The 23,707-nt window shown below is 39.0% G+C and overlaps 2 protein-coding genes and 1 pseudogene across 2 annotated transcripts; 1 reads left to right on the top strand and 2 right to left on the bottom strand.

Annotated features, from left to right (window-relative positions):
* Positions 1–3,977: 3,977 nt before the first annotated feature.
* On the bottom strand, positions 3,978–6,000 carry LOC121761056 (annotated as a pseudogene).
* Positions 6,001–7,244: 1,244 nt separating this feature from the next.
* LOC121761084 (GDSL esterase/lipase At5g33370-like) lies at positions 7,245–9,178 on the bottom strand. The gene is made up of 5 exons (XM_042156677.1): positions 8,892–9,178; positions 8,648–8,775; positions 8,211–8,453; positions 7,872–8,124; positions 7,245–7,710 (listed from the first exon to the last, which is right to left on the bottom strand). The coding sequence occupies exons 1-5, from the start codon at positions 9,136–9,138 to the stop codon at positions 7,478–7,480; spliced, it is 1,104 nt and encodes a 367-aa protein (XP_042012611.1). The 5' UTR covers positions 9,139–9,178; the 3' UTR covers positions 7,245–7,477.
* A 1,544-nt stretch (positions 9,179–10,722) lies between these two features.
* Positions 10,723–11,274, top strand: LOC121760971 (dehydration-responsive element-binding protein 2D-like). Its single transcript, XM_042156553.1, has one exon. The coding sequence runs from the start codon at positions 10,723–10,725 to the stop codon at positions 11,272–11,274; it is 552 nt and encodes a 183-aa protein (XP_042012487.1).
* Positions 11,275–23,707: the final 12,433 nt, after the last annotated feature.

Here is a 23,707-nt window from a genome sequence, read left to right as displayed (position 1 = left end):
ACTCCTATTACTAACGAGCCTTGTAAAATGTGTAAATGTTGACAGCTGGTCACTTAAATGCTCTCATTTCGATATATTTTGATTTTGTTTAAGATAAAGTACTGCTTTAAAAATGTACCGTGTAAACTGTATTTAGTAATTATGGATTGACCACAAAATTTTAAAATGAATATCAACCAATAGAAATCTAATAGTACGAAGTCACGGCAAAAAACATCATTTACAAAAATTAATTTTAATATTCTTTTCTTGTAATCTATGTAAATTAAATAATTTATAAGTATTGGACTAGTTTTATATAAAATGTTTATGTATGTTTTATGTGTATAAGTGTTGTGTTTGTAATTTTTCATAATATGATATACTCCCTCTGTCCCTCTTTAGTAGACACGTTTCATTTTGAACACTCGTTTTGAAAAAATGATAATAAATAATTAAAATAGAAAAAATGTAAAATAAGAGAAAAAATAATATAGAGAAGACACTTAACTATATTATTTTCTTTTTTACTTTACTTTTTTACACTTTAGCTATTTATTATAATTTTTTCAAAACGAGTGCTCAAAATGAAACGTCTCTACTACAGAGGGACGGAGGGAGTAGTATTATTATATATATGGGGAGAGTGATTAATTGAGAACTAAATTAAAATTAGAACTTGATAGCTTATCAGTTTCTTGATAATAATTCGTTGATTCATGAATATCAGTTGAATTTTATAATATTGAAAAATAACAATTAATATATACTATAATAAGTGACCGATAGGTTCTTAGATTCCATTTTAGTTTAGTTATCAATTGATCACAATTATATATATACACTTTATTGTCTCATAAAAATAGAGATTTTAGAATTATCAGTTTTTTAAGAAAAAGGAAGAAAAAAATAAATTAACATTAGTAGATAATGGGACCCACATCATTAACAGTATAATGTGTGGTAAAAAATCTTTAAAAATAGAATTGAACTGCATTTTATGGACGAATCAGAAAAAAAAAAAGAAAGACTATTTTATGAGGACAAAGGCACTAGTAATATGTAGAGCCCCTGCCAATAAAATTTCCTGCGTCCGCCACTGTATGAAACAGATTATGATTGAAGTGAGTAGTGTATAAAGTGAGCCTAACATTCCATTAATTTTGCTTCATATATTACTTTACATTTTTAAAATTTGAACTAGCAAAAGGTAAGATAATTATTGGTTGATGAAGAGAGTAATATTTTATGTATTTTTGTAAAGTGCAAGTAGGTTGATACGAGCGACGAAGGGTTGATTTAAATAATTTTAAGCCATGGATCTTCCATATGCATCAATCATTGTTTAGTGTTCACATATTTTATCTACAAAAAGTTTTAAGTGGAAGCGGCTGTAAATGATGATCTACGCTTCTTTGTCTTGCTACTAAATTGATTATAAATATATATTGCATTTTCTAATATAATGTTTTGCTTGATTAATAGGAGTATGGAATAAGCAACCATCCGATCAATATTACTCCGTATTCTTTATTTAAACATTTTAAAACATATACAAGAAGGTAATTATGTCCTAATTGAGCATATATACCAAGGCCAAATTAATAATGATAAAATAAAGTAAAACACAAATTCGAAGAAGAAGAAGAAATTAAGCATAAAAAAGTATGATAAATGGTCCAAATAAAAAGAAAAAAATACTCCCTCCCTCTGTCCCCCAATAATTGTCCACTTTGGTTTCGGCACGTGTTTTAAGAAATGTAAAGGAAAGTGAATTTAAAATGTTAGTGGAACAGATGTCCTACTTTTATATAATAGTTTTATAATTAAATGTGAGTGAGATGATTCAGTGGAATGTGCAATTTATTTATCATTTATGGTAAAAAGTGAAAGTGAATAATTAATAATGGCCGGATGAAAATGACGGATGAAAATTATAAAAGTAGATAATTAACAGGGGACAAAGGGAGTTGTACTAAAAAGTTGAAAATGAAATATATGAAATATATGAGTACATCAGAAATTAATTAAATGGTCCCAATAAGTGATAGTTCAAATGATATATTGTTCTAAAATCATATAACTCCAAATCATGTCATATTACTCATTTATAATCCTTCACTTCATTCATTATACATTTGATGATACTCCCAATAACCATTTATTTTCAAGTTCTATTTTCTTTATGCCTTATTATGAGTGATTCGTATGAACTTTTTTTAGCATACAATAGAAAGCATATTGTTCGAACATTCTGCACCACAATATAGTCTTACTCTTTTTCTTTTTTCTTCTGATTTTGATTTCTATTTTGGATTAGTGCCATTATACGATTTTGACAGTGTAACGATTAAGTTAATATTTTAAAAAATTGTAGGTTGGGCCCATCGTGGAATTTTCGAACCGCCAGAGTCAGAGATGAAATTATTTATTTATTTATTTAAATATGAAGAATTAAGGATTTTTTTATTTATTAATATTAACAGTATTAGTATGACTTTCTGAGTCGAATCGAAAAATAGTTCGACATTTTTAATATATTAAAATTATGATTATTTTTAGAAAGAATTATGAATATAACATGATTAGTCGCCGCATAAGACTTGATTTAGCAATCTAATCACACTTTGATTAATGGAATCACGAATACCCGCATCATTAGAAATTTAATTTACTAAATCAAACTTAATAGATTATATTTATAATCATAGGGACGTATGATTTAAGAGATTATTACTTGATAATCACATTGGAACAAAGAAAATTCAAGAAACTCGATCGTCAATAATTCTGAATTAACTCAATTTTGTAGCTCTATTTAAAGGTGAAGTATTTCTCCAATTTGTGTGAATCATGTTACCAATCCAAAAAAGAACAGCAAAGAAGATTCAATTAGATACTCTCTATAAAATAGAAAACAATTTTGTCATACAAGTATACAACTGTCATGAGAGAGGCTGATAAGTTGCAGAAGTGAATAAAATAAATAATAAATTAGTATACGACTTCTTATGAAATAAATTGATGGTTACTTACTACAACTATTAATCAGCCACTAACCAATCGAATTAAAATATTTTAATCACGTCATTTGATTAACTGCTTGATGTTTAAATTTAATCAACTCTTCAACTGTATATTTGACGAAACAATTCGTGGCCCTTTACTTTTTATGTAAAATTTTATAATCCACAAAAATATAATCAACTTCGAACTATCATATAATGTACTAATTATTTTTATAAATACAATATAATCATATAGAAAGTGACTATGCACCAAAGGAAGATTATTAATGCAAAATATTTAGATATCTAATATGGCATATATTTTAATTAATTACCTACTGTGAGCTAATTAAAACAACAACGCATTAACAAAAATATAAATTATGTTTCCCCATGACGCATTTGTCGGATCTATTTCCTAGTTAGTGCTAATCACGATTATATTAAATTGTGATGATGTAATTATATTTTAAATTAGAGAGGCTAAATCACAATTAGTGAATGACTTCTCAGAAAGAGAAGTGGTCACTTCCACCAAAGGGTAAGTCAATAAACTCTTTTATATATATAGTCTATTTTTCTATGTTACTATATGAAAATGATAGGTAGAAAATCTCAGAAGAAACCAATTATAAAATATAGAAGACTTTTGTTGTAGGGAATCTCAATGACATAAAGATTCTTGAGGTTAATTAAATGATGAATCTAAGTTTGATGCTATGAGAGGGGCAAGATCTGAATATACAAATGCAACTATTATATGTAAAAAGTATACCTAATACACTTATTTTGTTTTTAAAATGTAAACTAGGCTCAGTGTTTTGAAATGGGATGATAAATTTGTGTGATATATTACTTATTATGTCTTATTCAAAGCAAAATATTTCATTTTTTATGAAATCTAAGTGAAATGAGAATAAAATAAAAATATATATATTTTTTTAATTTTAAAAATATGTTATTTCAAGTGTGACATCGAAACGAGAAAATGTATTATTCAATAAAATGTTCCCTACACGGACACATATTATGCTTGTTATTTCAAGCTCCAACACATATTGAAATTTTGTAAAAAGAATAACAACATTGATACATGATCACAATGGCGATCTACATTCATTATGAAAAAAATAATAATTATACATTTATATTCATCTAAAAATATTTCTTAATGTTGTAACAATTTATGTTCTCAGCTAAGGTTGTGATGTCTCGGGCCGAGATCCACAATCTCTAAATTTCTGAAATAACTGGCTTTGCCAAAGCCCTCTTGCCGAACCGGCCCGAGCCCATTTGAGTGGAGGTGTGTTGGTTATTGGGCCGAGAGTTGACGACCTCGCCGCCCCATTCGACCATCGTGGCCCGATCCGATAAGTTTGTGGTGAGTTCCGCGGGCCAATAGCCCACCAATGTGCGGTCCCCAAAGCCCAGCCACCAATTTCCCGGCTTTGGATCCTATTCATTTAAAATTCCAATATTAAATAAATAAATTGTTATGCATAAAGTGGAACGAGAAATATTGTAAATAATTCGAACTCAATTCCTTTTTATTTTCCCTACAAAAATTATAGTACTACTCATTAAGTAAGAGATGTTATGTAACCTTCCATATGAGGATGGTGATGTCGGATTGATCTCCGGCGATGGAAGACACCGGAGAAATGGCTGCTCCGATGGCTATTCGGCTGTTTGTTTGGACAAATCCTGAGCACAAAAGATTATAGCATCATGTTGCTTCATATGCATCACTCTGTATATTAAATAAATTAATTTATAGACTTAATTTCTTTGGATCAAGGAATAAATTAATAAAAATTTAAAATATATAAGAGAATAATTAAAACTTACAGTCCAATAAGTGAATAATCTTGGTCTACTGTCTCCGTACATTTCCGGACTAACCTGACTAGTATAATCATCAATTTTCAAAATTCTAATTATAATAATCAACTCAAATAAATTTTCATTACTAATCACAAAATGCAGCATGATAATGTTAATATTCATATTAAACTATTTGAAGGTATATGACAGCTCAAAATGTTCTTTTTGCCCCGTATATCGCATCCGACGATGTCGTATATGCGATTGCGTGCTTCAGATAAAAATTAATTATACTATTGAGTTGTATTTCAATTAATTATATTATTCAATTTTTTTCTCAAACGAGTAAACTCGATAGATATAAAAAACAGTGTTTATCGAGCACTGAAATACTCGCTAAAAAGCAAAGTGTTCGACAAAATAGAATTACTAGCACATGCTCGTAGGTGATTCACCGAGCACTAAGAGACAAACACACATTAACATGCGAGTATTTATCGATCGATGCACATACAAGAACTCAAAACATACCTCATGCCCATTGCCCGCAATATTTGGCACGGCGGCACCACCTCCGGTGGTGGTGGCGGCGAGAGGCAAGAATTGAGCTGATTTCTTGCCGAAATTGTACAAAGATTTAGCCCTCAACACATCTTGCATTGAGCTACGCCTAACCGGAACTGTCCCCTTTGGGCAAAGCTGCCCCTTTTGATGCCACATTCCTCTAAATCCATCCACACTTGTGCTCCCATTTGTTTTTTCCATTTTCACTTCTTTTGGCATTCTTGATGGCACCCTCTAATTAAAATTTTAAAATGTATCAACATTAGTAAATTATTATATATTCCACTACTTCTGTCCATTGCCAATAATTGGCGGTTAACTACATGTGTTTTAATGGGATTGATCAAGTATGAGGGAAATTAAGAGTAAAAATGATTGAAATACTGCTGCTGAAGAATGAAACGCACATCATTAAGATATAAAACTTACCAAATATTGAAGGTTACTAATTTTTATGGACAATTCAAAATGAAAAAAAGCATGACTATTGGTTGTGGGCGGAGACATAAAAAAGCATGACTAAAAGACTAACATATGCATGGGTTTTATGTGAGAATAAGTGAAATATTTGTTTATTTTTCACACACACACACTGGAGGTATGAGGCTGAAATAAAGGAGAGGAAGAGAAGGGAAAAAGTAGAGGTATCAAATGTATAAACTTGAATCATCATAAATTTATAATAAATCATTTCACAACTACCTTTTAAAAGTAATAAAATATAAAGATCTTTTAATGCAAAGCATCTGTCTACTGCCACCAACACAAACTTCCCCTTTAATTCTCCTCCAAACACACCACTTCCAAATTTCTTTTCTTCTCAGTCACTCTTTAATTAATGGTTTCTTTAATTAATTTTCCCCAAAATATAATAATTCATTGCATGTGATAAGATGTACATATATTTATGCTTGTACTTTTTAGGCTTAAAATGGTGACACAAATATTACTTTGTGTTTTACTTTTTATTTGGTTAGCCAGTCAATTTCATTTGTACTAATTAATTAATTAATCTTGAATTATATGATTAAGGAACATTAGTTATGTAACATTTTTTTCTTGAAGAAAAATATAAAAAGCTACAAAAGATGAAAGTCAATAATTCTTGGATCTAGTAAAGTAATACTAGTACTACTTAACTAGGAGATTGGTGTGTTTCTCAATTAAAAAGAAAACAAAAAAGAGGGCAAGCCTTTTTTCCAGCTCTATATTTGTATATTATATTGACAACTTACTTAAAGTAAACCTAACTTATACGTTATAATGTGCGTAAATTAATCTGTTATCGTTCTAATCTTTTACACTACGAAAACAAAATGTCGAGTGTGGTATGAAAGTATTTCGGTTTCAAAATTAGTTCACGTCGTGATGTAAAAACATTTTAATGGTCAAATCAATACATATATTTAATATTAATATAACCCAAAATATATACACATTCATATATTTCCAAAATTATATACGTATACAATTTTGGAAATTTTAAAGCTGGAGTTTGTGAAATTATAATTTTTACCTAAAGAGAGTAAAAAAAAACCTTTTATATATCGCTTCGCTCGTTCATTTTAGGCTGCAAATCATTTTCATTCAATAAATCCACAATTAATCTAATCAATTCGGTCATACATACATCTCGGGGGTGTTCGGTTCGCAAGATTGTATTCGGGATTAAATTTGTTGTGTGTTTGGAACATGAGATTCAACCCCACAACTCAATCATATATAGATAATCATGGGATAATTAGTCATAGCTAACCCCTTATGACTAAAATAATCTTACAACTCAATCCTAGATTGTATCTTGGTATTATTTTATCTTGCAAACCGAACTCCACCCTTGTGTACAAAAGAGAGAGAGAAAAAAAGAGATGCATTTAAAAAAAACTTCAATCAAGTGGTATCCATTATCCATTGGTGAGCATTGGACCAATAAAAGAAAGAAATACTGCAAATACAACATCAATCGAATTTAGAAAATAGACATACAACATCAATCAAATAGAGAGGTTACATAAATGAAAGACACAACACAAATCTAGCAAAGATTACTATGATTCGGGCTGAATTCAGGCCCAAGTATAGTAATCTTTTCAAAATGGGCCTCAAGCCCTTGAGTCCATAGCCATAATCGCTCTAAGATTCATTGGATAAACATATTTTTGTGATCCCTCCAAGATTTGTTGGACTATCAATCGATTGGCCCTTTCAGTTGGATGAAATGGATCCCAAAAAACATATTCATCTCTATTTGAACACAAATTCGACAACGGCGTGCAAAGGCCCAGCCCATTATACGGGCCCTGTCCACAACAAGCTTCCTTTGAGGTCCTAAATCCTGTTCAGATAATAATAATAATAATTGAAGAGAAAACGTCTTATCAATCAGTGAGCCGTGGTTCGTTGTCAAAATTGCAACTAAACAATATACTAGATGAGCATGAATTTAAATATTAATTAAAAAGATTAGAGATTGAAAAAAGCAAGAGAGAGACATACCAAATTGTTTAGGATTGGTGATGAAATCCATGTGCATTTGATTAGTGTTGGCTGCAATGAATACATCTTTACCACACTCATTGTTGAGCTTTGTAAGCATTTTAACAAGCTGAGGGTTGAAGAGTGATGCAGCCTTCATCAATTCTTGTGCGCATTCGCCTCTTCGACTATGTTGCGCCAGCTCTGCTGGGACGCACCCCAACGGCCCCGTCCCAGTCACTAGAACCCGGCGGGGTCCGAGTTTGTAGAGTCTCTGCAACGTTCGTTAATGACATATTATATGTTAAATATTACATGATTTTTGTTATATATTAGGTTGTATCGATGTTAGATTCTTACCTGCAGAACCTTTTTGTATTCGGAGATGACAAATGGCACATATTTTTGAAGGGAGTATTGTTGTGATCTTGCAGAGTATGGGACCAAATAATAATTATTCACAAAATCATTTCCTCCCAAAGTAATGAGAACAAGTGATTCTTTCACACGTTTGCGGGCTTTTTCTTTGCCAATTACTCCCTTTAGTCTTTCCTGGTATTCTTCAAAATAATCAAGCTGTTGGTATATCCTAATTATATTAGCCTGCAATATTGAAAAATGCAACCTTTTAAATGTTTCAGAAAATAAAGCGAAAATATTAATATTTCTAGAAAAACAAGGAATAATTTTATATGGTTAATTTTTGGGCTACTAAAAAACCAATCAAGCCATAATAGTATAAAGAATAAATAACAAAAAACTTAATTATCCAATAAAAAGGATTTGGAATAACTTACAAATTGATATCCAGTATCATTAAGCACTCCAACACCAGCAGAAGCAAAGTTGGCACCAATTAGTAGATTTTTCCCTCTAAGCTCTGGACTCAAGTATGGCAATGTAGGTTCCCAACCCATTTTTTCACCTAAAATTAATCACAATTCAAAAAAAATAATTAGGAACAGCTTGGCAAACTTCTTCTCTAAACCTTTATTTATAAGCAACAAAGTATATAGTAACATAATTGATATCACAACATACTAATTATATCAGGGATGTTGAGGCCGTTGGAGAAACGACCGGTGGGGCGGTGGGACGGGTAGTCGATACCATATGGAGGCGAATCCGCCCTAGCAGTGGTGGCCAAGTAGTTGTTGTTGCCATTGTCCACCAACGAGTCTCCGAACACGAAGAACGCCTTGGATTCGGCTTGAATCATTGAAAATTTTGTTATAAAAACGAACCAAAATATCGATAGAGGACCTAACATGTGAGCTAATTTTGACATTTTTCGCTAAGATGTAAGTACCAAAAGCTTTGATACTATCTCTATATGACTATTTTTATGATATGGTGTTCAACACATTGATTGGACTACATATATAAGCATGTAAATGTACAATTATAGGTTAAGAGGCTAGTATTTTTGACCAAAATTTGTGTATAAAACCCTAGAGAAAATCAATAACCAGAACTGGGGTTTGATGTGTAGCTATAGGGTTCAATAATTTGGTGCATTGTGGTCAAATTTCAGGTTGGCTAGCTAGGTTATAATGACTCATATATAGTTAAATAATTGCTTTTTTATCAAGCTTTAATTGCACATATTTCTGCTATTTATACATTCCAAATAGAAAAAAAATTATATTTTTGTTTCTTAAGTTAATTAAAAAGAATTTGTTTAGTAATACTATAAATTAGTGAATGGGATATTATAAAATATTTTATTCATAACACATGGAAAAATTCTAAAATAATTTATAAACTTAATTACTGCAAACTAATAATACAAGGATCAAAATTGATGGTTCCCCCTTTTTAAATAACTTTAAACGATCAATTAATTGAAGCTAATTGATTTGCATAAATTTGTATTATGCTGATGAGTTTTTGATATCTGATTTTCTCAACAAAACAATTGAAAATTTTCCCGACTTATCGGTCAAATAAATCTGTTGATACTGAATCTACACGATTTTAATAATTATCCACTTTGTCGGACAATTTAATGCAATAATTAAAGCCAAATTTTCAGACCTTGGAATAAGTGGGCTGAAATTGAAGCCGAGTATCCTATAGAAGTGGGCTTGCTAAGGTCTACTTAAGGAATAGCCACGAAAGCCCACTCGCGAATTTCAAAGCCATAATTTTATTTCTTATTGGGCCTTAATAGATGCGTCCAAAATTTGCCCCAGGTCGGCCCAAAACACCACGGCCCTTTTTGTGAAAGCTAAACGACATTGTTTATAACTCTTTTACTACCTCTGTAAAAAAAAATAGAATAACTTGTAAATGACACCAATTTTAATGCATAATTCGTAAAATTAGAAAGAAGAAAAAAAGTGGTGAAAGTAGTGCTAGTGGTTTGTGAGCGCAATATTACTAATAGTATTTAATTGTTTAAAACTTTATATATTTTAAAAGTGGTCTAATTTCGGTGGACAATCCAAAATGGTAAACTGGTCTATATTTTGTGGACGGAAGTGGTATAATAGTGACAAATTCAGAATATAATTTTAAAATATCACATTTATTTGGGGTAAAAAATTTCTGCAGCCTGAAATGCATGACGATAAAGATAGAAGTGTGTTTCTTTTTATTTTAGTTTAATGAGGGTTATAAAATTGCACTTCCTCGTCATACATACTTTCATAAATATTTGAGTAAAAAATCTAATGTCCAAGTTCATAGTAACGAGATATTTATAATTTCATGTAATTAATTACTAACAATTTTCTTTTACCATAGTACTATAATATGAGATCAATAAATACATGTCACACAATTTACAAAAAAAGAATAGATTGTGCACTCACACTCCCACCACCCTCTCTCTACACACTCTTCCCCTTACTCATCTCTCAACAACCACATGGACTCCTTCGCCGCCGCAAAGAGACCCCTCCCCCACCCCCCCAAGCAACCCCCGCCGGAGAAAAAATCCGCCGCCGTCCGCTGCTCCCGGAAGGGCTGCATGCGCGGCAAGGGCGGCCCCGAGAACGCCCTCTGCACCTACCGCGGCGTCCGGCAGCGCACGTGGGTGGCCGAGATCCGTGAGCCCAACCGCGGAGCCCGTGTCTGGCTCGGCACTTTCAACACCTCCCTCGAGGCCGCCCAGGCCTACGACGACGCCGCCAGACACCTCTACGGCCCCGCGGCCAAGCTCAACCTCCCCGCCGGCGACGGCCCGGCGAAAATTCCGGCGGACGGATCTCTCGCCGGCGGCGACTCGGTGGTGCTGGAGTATTACGAGGACTACTATAGGAGCGAGGGGTCGGTGGTGGACGAGGGCATGTGGGATATTCCGGCGGCGCCAACGCTGCTGGATGAGAAGCTGCAGGGTGTGAACTGGCCGGAATTTTCGCCGGAGAGTTTTAGTAAATATGATTTTATGGGGGATTCTCAAGTTCCATGGACTTTCTAGTTCTAGATAGAAATATATCAAATTAATCTTTTACTAGGGTTTATGTGTGTGTGTGTGTGTGTGTGTGTTGGGAATTATTGATCAAAGGTTTTTAAATTTAGGGAAGGTTTAAGTTTTTTTCTTGAGATGTTCAAGTTTCTTTAGATTAATATTAGTATTAATTAGAATAAATTTAGGATTTAATATAAGTGTACGAAGTAGTTGTACTTCCCTTTTTTCCCCAAGTAAATTAGGGTTTTGGGAAATATGTTTGTTGTGGTTTGAGTTGATTAATGTGGAAGGTTTAGTTTTATTATTTATTGTGTTGGGCTGTTTTTCATATTTCGAAGTACTAATGAGTTTTAGTAGGAGTATAAAGGAATCTAGTAGTACTACTACTTTGTTAGCTTATTTTGGATGTAGCTGGCAAATTATTTATATTGAAGTGTGTGACGACTCATACATATAGCCAAGACGAACTTTATCTATTATGAAGATATGTTCTCTTAGTTAAATGTTGAGTTTTTATATGTATTATACTTATATCATTTGATATACTTCAGTGCATGGATAGACACTACCTCAACAATATTTGATGGGATAATTACTTGTTATTTATGAAGTAAGGATACATATTGAAGTAGAGGTTAGTTTAATATGTTTGGAAGTTGATGCTGACGTAAATTTGTTATGGACTCTAATATCTAAATCGATTATGAAGAGCCACTAATACGAGACATCTCTCTTAAAAAGTTGGTCTTTTAAAATGGGTTACTGATACGTGTATTATTATTATTATTATTATTATTATTATTATTATTATTATTATTATTATTATTATTATTATTATTATTATTATTATTATTTTTTTTATTATTATTATTATTATTATTATTATTATTATTATTATTATTATTATTATTATTATTATTATTATTATTTAGTTAGTTAATTATGGATTTGCATATCTTTTTCATATCTTTTCTCTTGCTCATTAAGTTAGTATCCACTATTATAAATAGTGGACATTGTTCTTTAGTTCGATCATTCAATAAATATCAATTATCCTTCTATTTTATTTTCTCTTAGTCTCTTTCCTTTCAAACGTGCAAAACGTACAAAATCCCAATTTTGACGCCGGATTGATCGACGGGTAAAAGCTCCCGCAATGTTCGACGCAAAATCAACGAGTTAAGGAACTTCATCCTTAACAATTGGTGCTTTCATTGAGAGCTCTTCCTCCGAATTTCTGTCTACATGTCGTACAGCTACACCGAATATCAACTCCGGCAGGTGGATTACCACCCATGGCAGCCCGTATCTCAACCCCTGCTCCATCCGATCAGAGCGTTAGATCAACAACCATCATATCCATATCTACGGGATGGGAGACTCAACCCACAACACCATCCCTACCAAGGTTGTCAACCCACTTCCTGGGACCCGCCATGGCTGCGCCAGGAAACTGCGTATCAGCAACCATCGTCCTACGAGACAGATTTGTACTCGCCACCACCGCCCTCTTGTTGGGACCCGCCAAGGTTGTGCACGCAGCAGAGATACTCTCAGCCTTATCAACCGCCTCAGCAGCCACACCACACCGCGCTCAGACAACCCACTAGCTGGGATCCACCTTCCTACTGGGAGACAACGGAACAACGCCCCTTCCACGAGGTCTCGGCATATGACCGCTGCCCCAAACCATAACTCAGGATGGAATCAGCCAGCGCCGCTGATGGGATACGGACTAAACAACTAAACAATAATTGCGAGCCCAGTAGCAGTGACGGCCCATCAGCCCAAAACCCAAGAAAGAGTATCAGTTCGGCACAACCAAAGAGTTCGGTCATAGCCTATAGCTCGGTAAAAGTCGACCAATCGAGCTCAACTCTCAGATCGGCAAAAGCTGATATCAGTTCGGCACAACCAAAGAGTCCGGTCACAGCCTATAGCTCGGTAAAAGCCGACCAATCGAGCTCAACTCTCAGATCGGCAAAAGCTGATCGGCAAAGTTCAGCAGTTCGGTCTCAGTATTCGACCGAACAAGGAGATAGTGGACCCATGCAGGATCTCCACGACCTCCATTACACCCACGATCTATTTAGTGGTATTAAGCAGTTATCAACCCCACTACCAGGGCTGCAAACCACGATCTTAGTTCGAATGTATAAATAGAACTTAGATCAGATAGACCAGGGTTAAGCTCTCTAGATCCTGAATCTTATAGCAAATCAGTATTGTAATCTGTAAGCGAGACCAAGCAATACAAATTTGCCCTCTTTTCTTCCCGTGGACGTAGATTTACCTCAGTAAATCGAACCACGTAATTTTCAGTGTTGTGATCATTTATTACTTGCATTTACTCCCATCAAAAATTCGCCACATCATCACTGGCGCCGTCTGTGGGAACCAGAGAACCAAAACTGTGATAAAAGCGAGTTTTTGATCCTTTTCTACCAAAAAAAAAAAAAAATGCGTACCAGATCACATAATACCCATACTTCCGCCCGTGATGAAGGTGAGGAAGCTAGTCCAGTCCATAGGTCTGGAAAACAGCCTCGGGAGAAATCTGCCTCCAGTTCTCACGGTGAAGGAACAAACCACTCAAAAAGTCATCGCACCGAGCCTCCCCAGCAGCTCGCTTTGAATGAGGCTGTCAAGTTGTTCTTGGCTGAGAAGCAGGATGAGTTCCTAACATTCCTGCAAAAGAGCCAGAAGCCGGAGAAGAAAACAGCGGATTCTCCCTCCCCCTCCAGACATGAAAGTCACTACCGCAGTAGTGTCGCACCTTCCAGGAGAAAGAATCCTCACCACCGACATGTTCCTTCTCCTCCTTGTTACCGAAATCACAGGAGAACTCCATCTCCACCATACCGGAGAGATGTCGGATTCGCTATGTATGGAGCGCTGAAGACTCCATTCTCGGATGATATCACCAGAACTCCATTGCCACAGAATTACCGAACTCCGTCAATGACTTATGACGGGTTAGTGGATCCTCATGATTTCCTGGGACGCTATCAGTATAATATGGCGAACCAAGGTCTCAATGAGGTTCACATGTGTAAGCTGTTTCCTGAGCTGCTTATCGGGAACGCAAGAAGGTGGTTTGACAGCCTCCCTCAAGGGAGCATTAGATCTTACAGAGATCTAATGGATGCTTTTCACAGGAGATTCTTCCAGAAAGCGGAAGCCCGAATCACTTCGGCTCAGCTGCTTTCTATACGTCAAGGTCGCGATGAAAAAATTAGCGACTTCATGACGAGATTCCACAAGGAATGCCTACAAGTAGATGATCTCAATGATCTACTTGTCATTTCGGCATTCCAAAATGGAATTCTGCCCGGAGCTCTCTACAGAAAGCTCGTTGAGTGCAGTCCGCAAACAGCTCAAGAGATGTGGGACATTGCGGACCAGTTTTCTCGTGCCGATGAGGCAGACCGTCGAAAACGGTCTTTAGACAGCTCATCCAGAGGAGACAAAAAGAAGCCCGATCATAGCGATCAGGGGCTTCCTCGCCGAACTCCTTTTGAAAGAATTCAAAGGGCACCGGTACAAGGCAGATTGGGACCACGTCTCGATCTTGAGAAACCGCCCGCTCAGTTCGTACCATTGAACAAGTCGAGAGCGGAAATTTTCGAACTGCATTCTGATATGTTCGAAAAACCAAAGCGGATGACGAAATCAGCCACGCGCCGAAGTCAGGATACGTACTGCTCCTACCATCAAGACCACGGTCACGATACCGAGGAGTGCCAAAATTTGGCAGCAGGTATTGATGTTCTTGTGAAAGCAGGGACGTTAAAAAAATACCAAAGCAAGCTGCCGAAGAAGAATAAGAAACAGAGAGGTGCGAACTGCGCTCCTCAGGATCCTAAAAGGCAACAGGATCCCGAAGACGATGACGAGCCGCAATATGACGGAGTAATCCAGACTATTGACGCTCTCCCAGCCGGGAAGACTAAGTCGTCTCTAAAAGCAGAACGCAGAGGCGTCAATCGAGAGGAGCCTATGCATAAAAGGCTGAAGAAGGAGGAAGTAATCACGTTTTCAGATGCAGATCCCGTCCCGGCCATTTCTCCTCATCAAGACGCGATTGTCATTCAGGCCGGAGTGGCAAACAAACTGATCCACAGAGTGTTTGTGGATACAGGAGCGTTGGTTAGCATTCTTTTTAAAGAATGTTTTGATAAACTGGAAGTGGATCCAGCTCGGCTCAGTCCGGCCCCACTTCCTCTGAAAAGTTTCGCCCAGGAAGACACCCGCCCTGAAGGTACTATCAGCCTTCCGATTACGGTGGGAAGAGCGCCTACTAGCTCCAGTACGATGATCGAGTTTTTTGTGGTAAAAGCTCGGTCCCCGTATAACATCATCCTGGGAAGAGACTGGCTCAACACAGTTCGGGCCATTTGCTCTACTTATCACCTCACAATCAAGATCCCCACTAAAGGAGGGATTGCAGTCATCCGAGGTGATCAAAAGAGAGCAAAAGAATGTTTGCAGATTGCGCTTAAAAGTGCCGAGCAATCAGATCGGCACCATCAAGCATAGCAATCACAGCAGCCGGAGTCAGAGGCAGGAGAAATGACCGAAGTCACACCGGAGCCGAACTCGATGACAGTTCAGTTATACGAAGATGATCCATCCAGAACGGTCAAGATCGGTTTCGCGGGAACACCTCTGCTCCGGGAAAAGACCATCCAGCTCCTCAAAGAGTACAAAGATGTCTTTGCGTGGTCTCCGTTGGACATGACCGGAGTGTCTTCCGAGGTAATTACACATCAGTTAAATATTGATCCCTCAGTCCGGCCTATAAAACAGAAGCAAAGACTCTTTGCGGCAGAAAGAAATCAAGTCATCCATGACGAAGTCCGCCAATTACTGAAAGCGGATGTATTATTCGAAGTAAAATATCCTTCTTGGGTGGCCAATCCTGTGATGATCAAGAAAAAAGAAGGATGGCGGATGTGCATAGATTTTACCGATCTAAATAAGCACTGTCCTAAAGATTGCTACCCCCTTCCGAACATAGATAAAAAAGTAGAAGCTTTGATAGGCTTCGAAATTTTCTGTTTTCTTGATTTGTATAAAGGATACCACCAAGTTTTAATGGATGAGAATGATGCTTCAAAAACGGCTTTCATTACTGACTTCGGCATTTTTGCTTATAAAAAGATGCCATTCGGTTTAAAGAATGCCGGAGCCACATATCAAAGGATGGTAGACAAGCTATTTCGGCACCTGATCGGAAAAGAGGTTGAAGTCTATGTTGACGACATAGTTGTTAAAAGTAGAAGCACTTCGGATTACGAAGACAATCTCAAATCAACTCTCGACGTGCTCAAAAAAGCCAACCTCAAACTCAATCCCCAAAAATGTACCTTTTTGGTAGATTCGGGAAAGTTTCTGGGTTGTTGGGTTTCAAAGGACGGACTCAAGGCAAATCCCCTAAAGGTTCAAGTTGTTCAGAACATGGCAATGCCGAAGTCCATACATGATATGCAAAGGCTAACTGGATGTCTAGCCGCACTGAATAGATTCCTTTCCAAGCAGCCGAAAAGCAACTGCCGTTCTTCAATGTTTTGAAGAAGGCACCAAAGTTTGAGTGGGGAGCCGAACAGAAAAAGGCTTTTGACGAACTCAAAAGTTATTTAGCCGAACTCCCTATTCTCTCTGCTCCAACAGATGCCGAAGTGATATTCTTATATTTAGCGGCATCAGATCAAACCATTAGCGCGGTACTTGTACGAGAAGAAGGCCTAAAGCAGCGTCCTATCTACTTTACAAGCCGAGCATTAAGAGGTCCCGAAACAAGGTATCAACCTCTGGAAAAAATTGCTCTGGCATTAGTAAATGCAGCAAGGAGACTGCGGCCATATTTCTATGCTCACAAGGTATGCGTCTTAACCGATCTTCCACTTCGGCAAGTTTTGACTAAGCCTGAAGCATCAGGCAGAATTGCCAAGTGGGCCATAGAGTTGGGAGAACATTCAATAGAATATCTACCTCGGAAAGCCATCAAGGGACAAGCCTTGGCAGATTTTCTGGTAGAGGCAAAGTTCGATCAAGCAATCCCTATTATTGCCGAACAGAAAAGCCCTACCAATGATGAACCAACACAGCCCCAGGAACCCGAAGTAGAGCCGCCGGACTGTTGGATTGGATTCGTAGATGGAGCTTCGAATAAGACGGGAAGTGGAGCTGGTATTCTACTTATCGCTCCCGACGGACACGAGGTAACTTATTCACTTCGGTTCTTATTCCCAACCACTAATAACGAAGCCGAATACGAAGCCCTTCTTGCCGGACTTCGGTTAGCGCAAAGTCTATTTATCAAATCTCTCAAAATCCATTGTGATTCACAAGTCATAGTGAATCACATGTTGGGTACAAGTGAAGCCCGAGATGAAAGGATGAAAAAATACTTGGACAAAGCGCAAAGCATTAGCCGAAGTTTCTCTTATTTTCGGATAATCCGCATTCCCAGAGCGGAAAATGGCCGAGCAGATACTTTAAGCAAGTTAGCCTCATATCCGAGCTCAAAAGTGGAGGAATTACCGCACGGAAGCATTGATGATGCTGAGGTACTTTCAGTAACCAGCTCGCCGAACTGGATGACGCCAATATCAAAGTATCTAGATCAAGGACAACTGCCCGAGGATAAGAGAGAAGCTCGGAAAATCACATGCCGAGCACTTCGGTATGAACTTCATGAAGGAGTCCTATATAGAAAGTCCTACCTTCAACCGTTATTGCGATGTGTAGGACCAGAAGAGACGGACTACATCCTTAGAGAAGTTCATGAAGGATCGTGCGGTAGCCACATCGGAGCTAGAGCTTTAGCTAAAAAAGTTCTGAGATGGGGATATTATTGGCCAACTTTGGTACAAGAAGCAGTACAGCTCGTTAAGAAATGTACGAAGTGCCAAATCCATGCAAATATCCCAAGGATGCCGCAGACCGATCTATGTGCTATGCAAAGCCCTTGGCCTTTTATGCAATGGGGCATAGACATAGTAGGACCACTACCACAAGCTCCTCGGCAAATGAAATTCTTGATCGTTGCCGTGGACTACTTCACAAAGTGGGTGGAGGCTGAACCATTAGCTACGATAACGAGCTCGAAGGCATTGGATTTTGTTTGGAAGAACATAGTTTGCCGATTTGGCATACCCCATATCCTCATTTCGGATAATGGGACTCAGTTCACCGACAAGACATTCAAGAATTGGTGCCAAGAGTTGAATATTCAACAGCGGTTCACTTCGGTCTCTCACCCACAAGCAAACGGACAAACGGAAGTAACAAACCGTATTTTGGTGAAAGGATTAAAAGCTCGGTTAGAACAAGCCAAAGGACAATGGGTAGAAAATCTTCCTCAAGTCCTATGGTCTTACCGAACTACACCAAAAACCTCCAACGGTGAAACTCCGTACAGTCTAGTGTACGGCACTGAAGCCGTAATTCCGGTTGAGATCGGCATACCCAGCCCCCGAACACTCAATTTCTCAACAGAACTGAATGATGACGGACTGAGAGCCGAACTAGATCTTGCCGAAGAAAGAAGAGAACTGGCCTGCATAAAAGCAGCCAAGTACAAGGAGCAAGTAACCCGGTATTATAACCAAAGGGTGAAAAAGCTGCAGTTTCAAGTGGGAGATCTCGTATTGAGAAACAATGAAGTAAGCCGAGCAGAAAAGCTGGGCAAACTTGAACCCACATGGGAAGGTCCGTATCGGGTGTCAGAAGTCCTGGGAAAAGGGTCTTATAAATTGACTCACATGTCAGGAGAACAAGTACCCCGAACATGGCATATTTCCAACCTCAAGAAGTTCCATTTGTAAGAGACAAGGTCCGGTCAGTCTTGTATCTAGTTCGGTCCTAGGGATATGTGCTTTCATGTTTCTATTTGTCCTTTATGCTGGTCGTTTTATAAAAGTTTAAAATCTTTTTCGTCTTTTTTATTTGTCTTTATGTGCGTTTAGTCTCTATGTGCGTTTTGTCTCTTATAAATATTACTGAGGTATATTGATCTTTAAAGGCTGATCCCCTTTTTAGATCATGTATTAAAGACAATTGTGAGTCCAAGCTTCTAAGGAAGATACAAGACCACAATTCAGCTTAAGAAACAAGCAGTTCGTCTGAAACGGACTGCAATAAGCCGAAAACCACTTCGGTCAACCAGGGAAAGTCCAATCCAAGCGATAAAACTCGCCAAATTAGGACACAAAAGGAAAGTCCAATCCAAGCGATAAAACTCGCCAAATTAGGACACAAAGGGAAAGTCCAATCCAAGCGATAAAACTCGCCAAATTAGGACACAAAAGGAAAGTCCAATCCAAGCGATAAAACTCGCCAAATTAGGACACAAAAGGAAAGTCCAATCCAAGCGATAAAACTCGCCAAATTAGGACACAAAGGGAAAGTCCAATCCAAGCGATAAAACTCGCCAAATTAGGACACAAAGGGAAAGTCCAATCCAAGCGATAAAACTCGCCAAATAAGGACACAAACTAAGTCCGGTCAAAGAAGAGTTTTCTTCATAAGACCGAAGACGAGTCCGGTCAAAGAAGAGTTTTCTTCATAAGACTGAGGACGAGTCCGGCCAAAGAAGAGTTTTCTTCATAAGACCGCGGACGAGTACAATAAATGAAATAAAAAATCGCTGAACTGTAAATACGCAGTGATAGAAGCGAAATGAAAAAATTTCATTTATTAAGTCTTGTTCGGCATACAATTTCGCTGCCCTACGAGAAGGCGTTACACCATTACAAAGGACTATTCTACTGTCCACGGTTGCTAAAGTTGAGCCACCTATCCAAAAAATCCTCATGATGCTGAGTTCGGGTGTTCCGAACAGTTGAAGAATAAGTAGGTCGACGAGATGCTCTGATCGACCTACCGCCCCTTCCCTGAGTCCGGGAAGTTCTAGCACCTCGGCGGCGAAGAGTCTCTTCACGAAGCATCCGCTGATCTTGCTCACTCATAATCACAACTCCTCTACGAACTTCAGGGCGTTCTCGTCTTGACATTTCCGGTTGCTCCGGAGTCCGTTGCTGACTTGGAGTACGTTCTCGTCTTGACGTTTCCGGTTCATCCTGAGTCCGTTGTTGGTTTGGAGTAGAATCTTGAGCAAGTGGATTAGAGGTTTGAGTTGGAGTTTGAGCATCTGTTGGCGGGAAACGCCTAAGGAATCTCTCGATTGAGGGACGCCGGGAAAGAATGATGTTGTACCGAGAAGCCAAGCGCCGCAATGACTTCACAACTTGTTGGCAAGCCGAGCTCTCCAGCGCATTGTTCTTCCGGAGTACATGAAGCTCCTCCCACAGTTCATCAACTTGATTCTGAACTTCAGATATGGTCATTCCCCCGCGCCCGCAGATGAAATCCTCATATGCAGTCCTCTCAGCGATGACAGTGTTCAGCTCGGCCTCCAGATCTTTCTTTATGGACTTTCCTTATTGTTGGACTCCAGCTCCACTAACCGAGCCAAGAGTTCGTCATACTTCACCTGGTCATCTATGGCTTTTTTCTCAGTTTCGTTTAAAGCCGAAGAGTATAGCCGCTTCCAGTGAAGTACCTCCAGCTCCTTAGAGTTAAGAATACAAAGCAGCTATGTCAGTTCGGCATTTCAGTTTACCGAGCAGGCAGTAAACCACAACAGGAGTAAAAGAGATTACGAAAAGCTATAAAGAAGACACGAGTGTAGAAAGAAGAATTTTTTCATTCACAAGAAAAATTTTTTACACAAGGAGGGCTTCAAGGCCATTTTACAAGGAGAGAAAGAAACTAAACTAAGAGAAGGGAGACGAAATCATACTCCGCCAGTTTCGTCTCCGGCTCCTCTGTGGGTTTCAGCCTCCTTCTCCTTGTCTACTTCGGCTTCAGCCTCGGCCTCCCTACTCCCTCCAGCCTGCTCGGTGCCCCCATCGCCGATCTGCTGCACCTCCTGCTCGGCATGCCCGTCGCCGGCCTGCTGATCCGTCTGCTCGGTCTCCTTGCCGGCCTCGTTTTCCTGCCCACCCTCTTCGTTAAAGATTGAAGCGGGTGAAACAGGTCCCAAGGAGGCAAAGATGGCCTCCATGTTCTCGTCCCGGTCAGCGCGGCAGTTACGGACTCTTTCAGCAGAGAGCAGGACCGAGGAAGAAGCAAGCTCCTCAAGGAGCGGCAGACTCTGGAGACGAGCTGAAATCTCTCGGCCATACAGCGGCAGGACGACTTCGGGTCCCTGCTCAGCGTTATCGGTCATCAATTTCAGCAGATCACCGATAAAGGCCGAAAATTGATTGCTCAAAAAGAGTTTCTCCGCGAAAACACGGAGAGCCTCCCCCTGAGCAACCACGGCGGCAGCCTCCCTCTGTTTAGATTGCTCTCTCTGGATGATGAGCTGGTTTTTGGCACGCTGAGCTTCATCCTGAGCCGAGATCCTAGCGGCCCTTGCCTTCTCAAAGTCTGCCCGAGCCTGTTCGGCCTGGTGACGAGCAGCATTCAACTTCCTCTGCATCTCAGCATAATCGTTGGACGCTTTGGAGAGTTCAACGGCGACGAGCTTGGAGAGCATATTGTTCCTCTGAAAATGAAAAAAGGAAAAAGTCAACAGAGGGGCCACAAAAAATATAGGAAAAAGCAAGGCCAGAAAATCAAGAAGAGAATTCACCTCTACAAAGTCCGTTGGCCATGCAAAAGGCTCACAGACATGTTCCGAAGGGGCCGCCAAGACAATGTCTTTCTCCGGCGCTCTTGGGGGTTTCTGAATCTTCCCCTTCCCCTTTGCCGAAGTCGACTCTGGCTTTTTTGGATCCGAAGAAGAGGTCTTCTGCCTTTTCGGATTCTTCTCGGCATCAGACGCCGAGCCGGTGGCTTTCTGTCTCTCCGGCTCATTAGATTCGGAGGATTTGCGACCGAGCTTGTTTAGCATGTTCACTGCCAAAAAGCAAGAAAACAAGGTTAGTCTTCGTCGTTAAAGCAGTAAAGCATAAAAAAGAAATCCTCACCCTCAGTCTCTTCGTCCGAAGACGAGATATCGAACACGAAGTCACCCTTGACGAGCTCAGATTCCGAGTACTGTTTCCTAATCATAGGAATCTTATTGAGCTCGCCCTCGAGCTCGTTCAACGGTTCTAACCGAGGATGAGGAATTACGGACTTCGGCCCTCTCCAGGGAAAGCCCGGAGCCGCTGTCCTATTGTAAAAAAAGAAACGATTTTGCCATTTCGGCCATTTGGTTTTACAAAAGGCTCTAAAGGGCTGTAAAGGGATCAAGTAAAACCAGGATCCCTTCCTCTTAAACTGAAAGAAATTAAGGATTGCCCTCAGAGACAGATCCTTTCCTAATCTACGCAGTTCGGCAGCAAAGGCCGATAAGTGCCTCCAAGAATTCGGAGTCACTTGACCTAAAGGGAGTTGAAAAAAATCAAGAAGCTCTACAAAGGCAGGGGGAAGAGGGAAACGAAGCCCGCATTCCAAGCAGGCTTCGTAAACGGTGGCGTAACCCTCCGGCGGCGAATCAGCCCTATGAAGGTCGTAGGGAATTACCACTAAACCCCCAGGTAGAAAATATTTTCCGTGTAAGGATATCACAGTATCCTTACTCAAAATGCTCGGAAAATATTCTACCGTCTTCTCCCCGGACTTCTTCCGGCCAGAAGACCCCTTACCCCCCTTCCTACCGCTACCTGATTCAGAAACAGATTCAGAAGAAGAAGACATGATTCTTACTCTCTGATGGTCGAAAGTCTGAAGAAAGTCTTGAAGAAGCGGAAGAAAATTTTTCGAAAAAGGGAGAGAATACAGAAGAAATAATCGCAAAAGTGTTTCCAATGATGAAGAAAGGAAATATTTATCGGATTCGCAAAGGCATTTCAAATTCGTCGCACCGTTTCAAATCCCACTTTTTCCGGATTCTCTGGCCGGATTTGCTGTCACATTTAATGCAGACACGTGCGGAGCACGTCCCCTGACGTCAGCCTCCCCCTTACACTTATCCAAAATGCCGAAGTGATTCACTTCGCTTTTCGGGGGGGGGGGTGGTGATGGGATACGGACTAAACAACTAAACAATAATTGCGAGCCCAGTAGCAGTGACGACCCATCAGCCCAAAACCCAAGAAAGAGTATCAGTTCGGCACAACCAAAGAGTTCGGTCATAGCCTATAGCTCGGTAAAAGTCGACCAATCGAGCTCAACTCTCAGATCGGCAAAAGCTGATATCAGTTCGGCACAACCAAAGAGTCCGGTCACAGCCTATAGCTCGGTAAAAGCCGACCAATCGAGCTCAACTCTCAGATCGGCAAAAGCTGATCGGCAAAGTTCAGCAGTTCGGTCTCAGTATTCGACCGAACAAGGAGATAGTGGACCCATGCAGGATCTCCACGACCTCCATTACACCCACGATCTATTTAGTGGTATTAAGCAGTTATCAACCCCACTACCAGGGCTGCAAACCACGATCTTA

This window comes from Salvia splendens, chromosome 13, assembly GCF_004379255.2.
Source record: "Salvia splendens isolate huo1 chromosome 13, SspV2, whole genome shotgun sequence".
In the NCBI taxonomy this organism is placed as follows: Eukaryota; Viridiplantae; Streptophyta; class Magnoliopsida; order Lamiales; family Lamiaceae; genus Salvia; species Salvia splendens.
The sequence above is the reverse complement of the archived record's forward strand: the minus strand, read 5'-3'. Positions and strand labels throughout refer to the sequence as shown.